The sequence below is a fragment of the Anolis carolinensis genome, chromosome 2 (genome assembly GCF_035594765.1).
Source record: "Anolis carolinensis isolate JA03-04 chromosome 2, rAnoCar3.1.pri, whole genome shotgun sequence".
Taxonomy (NCBI): domain Eukaryota; kingdom Metazoa; phylum Chordata; class Lepidosauria; order Squamata; family Dactyloidae; genus Anolis; species Anolis carolinensis.
The window spans coordinates 152,117,871-152,124,584 of record NC_085842.1 but is presented as its reverse complement, the minus strand read 5'-3'; the positions used below and the strand labels follow the sequence as shown (position 1 = coordinate 152,124,584).

At 40.2% G+C, this 6,714-nt stretch overlaps 1 protein-coding gene across 7 annotated transcripts in view; it reads right to left on the bottom strand.

Moving 5' to 3' along the window:
• The window catches only part of sdk2 (sidekick cell adhesion molecule 2), a 412,574-nt gene that overhangs the window by 174,997 nt on the left and 230,863 nt on the right, over positions 1-6,714 (bottom strand). For all 7 annotated transcript variants that reach the window (XM_062970845.1, XM_062970848.1, XM_062970846.1 and 4 more), the window contains exon 2: positions 5,923-6,082. In XM_062970845.1, coding sequence (XP_062826915.1) covers positions 5,923-6,082 — 160 coding nt within the window. The remainder of the gene's footprint in view (positions 1-5,922; positions 6,083-6,714) is intronic.

The window sequence follows — 6,714 nt, the reverse complement described above, 5'->3', positions numbered from 1 at the left end:
CTTTAGTACATGCGATCTTCTGCTCCTAAATCTTTGCAAGTAGATCAGCAGAGCAGGTAAGACCTCTGGCCTGAATGGAAAGGAAATGCTTGCAAGAAGAAACTGCATACCACTTTCAGATTATGAGCTGTTGGCACAAAAAGGGCTTGTGGCTATTACAAATAGACACTGGTTTCTAAATCGCGCCCATTATTTGTAAGCCCATGAACTTGTTTTTATGGAAACATTCAGCATTGGATGAAAAACCTAAGAAGAATATGTGTCTTTTAGGAAAATGGCTTAACCAAGCTCATTCTGGTTCTGCACAGTGGATTATCAGTTCAGTTAAGGAACAACTGAATTTCTCTCTTTAAAAATGAAATTATCTGACTGCTTCTCTGAGAGGAAGCTTGAAAGCACAGTTCACAGCATGTAGTCTAGTCCTGCCACCTTATAAGACTCTCTTTAACAGTTGTCACCAGATGACACTGTCTTCCTTCCTGGGATCCTAAAGTCAGGCAGTGTTGCTGTGGCAGTGAGATGCCTTCAAGTCTGGTGCCTTAAATGGGGAAATGCCTTCTTTCAGGTTGAATTATTGATTAAAAGTGAGAGGATGACACATGCATGCACACACACACACACACATGCTGCAGGAGAAGCACTTGGCTTGATTTAAAGACAAGCCTCAAGTGGCTATGACTCAATGACACTTGCTTTCTTTTCAAATTACCAGCAGGGCCCAAGTGAGAGAGAACGAGATGGAAGAAAACCTTTTTGACAGGTCTCTAAGGTGGGATGGAGACAGAGATAGACTGTTGAAAACCAGTAGGCAGACGTACTAGTAAATGATAGATAAATGATAGCAGTCAGATTGGAGGGTAATTAACAAGCTATTTGAAGAAGGAGTAACTCTACAGAAGCATCTATAGCAACTAGAGGCATTTTTCATCTTCCCTGTGCCCAGCTAAAGCAATAACAGGTTAACAGAGAAGGACAAGTGCTACACAAATGATTAAGGAGCGAATTCTAGCTCAGCAATTGTTCATGAATACTTGGCATCTTGTGAAGTACATTTTACTAATGCATAAGGTGCAGCCTCATTGAGACACAGGCCTAGTAAACCGAACTTGCTATCCTCTGGTTAAAGAATCCCTTCTGAAATGATTATATGAGAATCTAAAGTTTAACAAAGAGAGAGAAAGAATAATAACTTCTTGAAAGAAAAAAGAGAAAGTGTTTTTTTTTAAACAGCTAGATTTAAGGTCCTGCTTGCCACTGGTTACACACTCCATTTATATTACACATAATGGCTATAAGATGGCTCATATCAATGGTAGTCAACCACTGTCCTCAATGTCTATTACAATAGGTTGCCTTTCCCTGGGCCTTATCTTTTTTTAAAAAAATACTACATTATGAATGGGAATCATGTGGGTCTCCAGATTTTGTTGGGACTGTGACTTCCAGAAGCCCTAGCCAACAAAGCCAATTGTGAAGAATGTCGGGAGTAGCAGTGCAACAACATGATCCCTTCCTTGCACTAGGCTATTGGTTTCCAACTTTTGGTCTTTCCTAGCTGTTGGCCAAATTAGCTAGGGCTTCTGGTAGTTGCAGTTCAAATCACCTGGCTGGGAACTACTGCACTGAACAGAATTGCCCATCTATGGCTTGTCAATAGTTCAATTAATATCTGGGTTAGGTAACTTAAAATGCTGGAAACATCCATACAATAATGTCTTGATCTATGACTATGTTGGAGACTATTGGGCCTTCCAGATGCTTTGGTTTGGTGACAAACCCCCATTATGGTCAATGATGAGGAATTCACACATCTGGAGATTCAAAGGTATCGCATTCCAAGATGAAATGTAGATCAAAAGAGGGGGAAAGGAAACGGATACAGTGAGTCCGCACTCTGTTTTGTGGTTAAATAAGCCAGTGAGAAAAAGCTCTTGGTTTGACAGGTTCTGTATCTTTGGCCAATGCACAGGCCAGCATAGATGGCCTGAATTCTGAACCATAGACACGTGTGTGTGTGTGTGTGTGTGTGTGTGTGTGTGTGTGTGTGTGTATTAAACCGGGAGGAAGAACACATGTCTTGCCTAGCAACTATTCTGGCCTCATGCAATTATTAACAGTGAGAAAATGAATAGAGTAGAATTGGTACCATTTCCATATTGTTGGTATACACACCAATTCCATTTCTCCCTCACTGAGGAGTTGATCTGTTTGGCTTAACTGTGGGAAGACTGGAGGGTGGATGTAATCAATATGTATAAATATTTGAACATGAGAAAGCCACAGTTTCATAGCACGCTGTTCAATCTTGCAGGCAGAGAGCTAACAAGTTCTACTACCTGGAGAAGTAATTGGACAAGCTTAAAATAAGTGCATTTCCTCACAGTGACAGTAATTAAAACACAGAAATTGCTCACCAGAGGAGGGTGTGTGTGTGGGGGGGGGAATCACTTGAAGTCTTTAAATCAAGTCTGGATGCTTTCCTAATAGGGATGCACTTAATCCAGCTAGGATAAGTCTCAGACCTGCAACTTACTGGACACCCATGTAAGAAAGCTTTTCTTTTCTGAAAAGAAAGTGAATGCCCTTGAGGAATTTGATGCTGTAAAGCCTACAAATGGCCAAATGAGACCATTCTTTGGGCAAGCTACTTTTGCACCAATAGGCAATTAAGCAGCTAGTGGTAATGTAGCAGATAATCCTGAAAAGCATCTAGACGTTTGACCATATCAAGGGAGCACGCATTCCTCTCCAAGGAGCCTATCTGGCCAACCAGGTGATATAGGATATATTTCAGGAGAAGGAACTGGCAAAACTACCACTGACTATTCCTTGTCTAGGAAAACCCTGTGAAACTTATAGGCAATTTATCAATATGTCAACAAAAAACCTGTAGGCACAAACAAACACAAATAATTTTTTAGCAGCAGGAATTTGCATTTCTGCCTCTTGCCTTGGGTCCTGCATTAGAAGAATGGCAGGATATAAATCAAATAAATAAGTGAAAATATGTAAATAAACAAATTGCTTCACGTGCAAAAAAAAAACTATTTTGTTTCAGTTTCACTGCATTACCCATCCACCCACCTGCATTTTCTTCCTATCCTTTTCAGCACTTAGTTGCAAGACTTTGAGTTTTTTCCTTTCTGAAAATTCATGAATACTTTCTCTAATGTATGCTCTTTTTAACACATTTTTCTTCATGTATGCATCTTAATAAAAGTTCTCCCATTGGCTAAAGTTTGTCTCTGATACACATTTGTACTTGTGTGCATTTATTTGCATATAATTTGAAAAAGAACAAGAATGAGAAAGAATTTGATGCCTAACGTTTCCTCCCAGTGATGGAAAACCAATATATATATATGTGCAAGCCTTTGTTAAAAATGTGCAGACTGCAAATTGAATACAGTAGATTCATATACAAATTTCAATAACGAGTTTCTTACCCATCCCAAGTTCTTTCCATTTCAAGTTCATAACATCCCTGGTATTTAGTAAGCCCTAGTGCCCGGGTATAATTCCTTTGATGAGCTTGTGACTTTGTTTTCAGCCTGAATGTCTCATCACTTTACTCATTAAACCAGTGGTTCTCAACCTTCCTAATGCTGCAACCCCTTAATATAGTCCATAAAATTATATTTTTTGCTACTTCATAACTGTAATTTTGCTACTGTTATGAATTGTAATGTAAATATCTGATATGCAAGATGTGTCTGGACCAAATTAGGCACAAATACCTGATACGGCCAAATTTGAATACTGGTGGGGTTGGGAGGGATTGATTTTGTCATTTTGGAGTTGTAGTTGCTGGGATTTATAATTAACCTACAATCAAAGAGCATTCTGAACTAATCCAACAATAGAATTGAACCAAACTTGGCACACAGAACTCCCATGACCAACAGGAAATACTGGAAGGGTTTGGTGGGCATTGACCTTTAGTTTTGGAGTTGTAGTTTACCTACATCTAGAGAGCACTGTGGACTCAGACAATGATAGGTAAATATGTGTTTTCTAATGGTCTTTGGCAACCCCTCTGACAGCCCCTTTGTGACCCTCCCAGGGGTCCCAACTTCTAGGTTGAGAAACGTTACACTAAACCATCCTATTTCACAGAAGTGCAACTACAGCAACCTCATATCCTGCAAATTTCTGTCACAAAAACTGGGACATGTGTGACCAAGTTATATCAGATGTAACCAAGATGATAAAAATGATTTATGAAAGAGAATATACAAGCTAGGATCAGCTGCTGCAGTTTGTTTCACTTGTTTCTATTGGAAAGAGCACAATTCTCCTCTCTCCTCTCCGTGTCAAATAAGTGCAAACTACTTTTGTGCTTTCAACTTAGCTTAAGGCAATACTGAACAAGTAAAATGAGGAAAAAGAAGGAAAGAGGAGGAAGAGGAGAGAAACTGGGACATTTTAAAAGCAGCTCAGAAATTAGGATGACAGAAAAATTAGAATTAGAATTGCCAAATTGGGTGCGTTGGAAAGTATGCATCATGTGCAAACTAACAGGGGTAGGAATAGCTGTTTAGTTTGAGGTCTTACTTCTACTGGGTGAAATCTTACTAAGAATAATAAAGTCATGCTTTTATAGGATTAATCAAATTCCAGTGTGCTGTGCAAGCTTTTTCAGGAGTTCTTCCTGAGATTGGAGGTCAACTCTTCTATCTCTACACAAGCAATCTGATTTGGAGAAAAGAATACTTCTGGGGTCACAGTGTTTGCTCATTTCTCAAGTTAATGCAGTTAAAGATATAATTTAATTTAGTTAGAGATATCTTTCGTGCCTTGTACAAAAAATCTCTTTTTAAGCAGGGGCCTATGGGGACAGGAGGAATGGAGATTTTCTCTGAAAACAAAAGAAAAGAAAACAAGAAACAGCTGTCATCTGACAGCCAAGTATTAATTAATGTCCACTCCATCCAGTCACAGACTCAACATTAAAGCCAATACACATTTGAATATCGGAAGTCTAGAAGTTACGGTCAAATGGAACGTAACTGCAAGATCTCTTTGTGGTTCACTTGAAAAGTTTCAAACCTGCATAGAATTGAAGCAGCTGACCTCCATCTTGAACAGAAACTGGCTGGTTATGCATTTCAGAGCTTTGGTTTGCAAAGCAATTACAAGGAACTAGAAGCTGGAAAAGGGAATCAAATATGGTTAGTTGGGGGCCCCTGGTTTAATAAAAGTGCTGTCACAATGGCTTGAGCTTTTCAGTTCTTAAAGGGAGATTAGTTCAAATACATGATAACAGCCAGCTACATGGGGACACAGATGCTGAACAGACAAGTGGTGGAGGGACTGGGCTTTGTTGAAGAGGTAGAATGAATCTGTCTGAGTGAGATCCAAATTCAGATTGCCCTAAGAAATCTTCCACTTCAGCTTTGAGAATTCATGAGCTCCAGAGGCTAGAATTTTGTTGCTGTCTGCCTGCAAGTCATCTCCAACTTATGGCAACCCTAAGGCGAACCTATTACAGGGTTTCCTTGGCAAGATTTGTTCAGAGAAGGTTTTCCTTTGCCTTTCGCTAACTGATTAAGTCCATAAGGCAACACTATTTCCTCTGAACACCACTATCACACTCCCCACATTTCTGCCTTTCCCAGAGTGTGAAACATTTCAGGCTTTTAATATTCTCTGTGTGACCTTTACATGTGCTAGACAACAACTGAGCAGTCCTCTGCCTCGTCCAGCTTTTCAAAGCTTCTATGGAGGAAAATAAATTGATTAAAGGCCAAGAGTGGTCCCTTTGCACAAGCTGAGAGCTGGAGAAGGTACCATGCCCCAGGGGCTTTGGCTACCATGGGGATAATGACAGGCAATTGCCTGCAGGGACAAGCCTCGAGGCAGGAACATCCACTGCAACTTCAGAAACCCTTTGGGAATGGAGAAAGGCCAGCCATGACGTACCTGTATTCCAATGAGAATTTGGTCAGCTCCCTGTTGTCATGCAGCCATTTGAACTCGAGGGGCCAGCTGCCTTCTGCCATGCAGGTCAGGACCAAGCGGTTCCCCTCCAGATGGACCTGAGTACGCACCGGCTCAGTCTTGAAATATGGGGAAACATCATCTGTGGGGGGAAAAAATGAAGAGAGGTTAAGTCCAGGACACTGAAACCTAGATATAAAGCACACAAGAACACACTTTGTCTCCCCTTTCCCTCCCCACTCCATATTCTGTGTGTTGTAGTGAATTGTGGATATTATACAAAATGATATGAATGAAGGGATATCAAGCAATCCTGAAATGATTTATGTCCTCTCATTTCTCAACAGCACCTAGTTCATCCACCCTATTCCACATCCCACTCTTATTTCCTACTGGCCACACATTTAGAGAAATCTTGAACTTTATAATTCTCTGTAAAAAGTATGTCACTCTCAAAGAATAAGCAATGACACAGAAAGTATGTTATAAATTCAACTGGGAGCCAAAGATCCCCCAACAAGGATCCCTTGTATGTTCAGCATCATTTTATTGCAATCTATTTGGGTCACGGGTATGTAAGGGGTCTTGCTGCCATGTAATGGGTAAAATTTACCAGGTAAGATGTGGTGAATCCAACATAACATGCTAGAGATAAATTTGCTAATATGGATACTGTTTAGAGAACGTCACAGAGGAGATCGGAACAAACTACTTCAGGTTTTAACAAGGCTGGCAGTAAAGATAGGGAAGGAGACATTTGGATTAGTACAAATG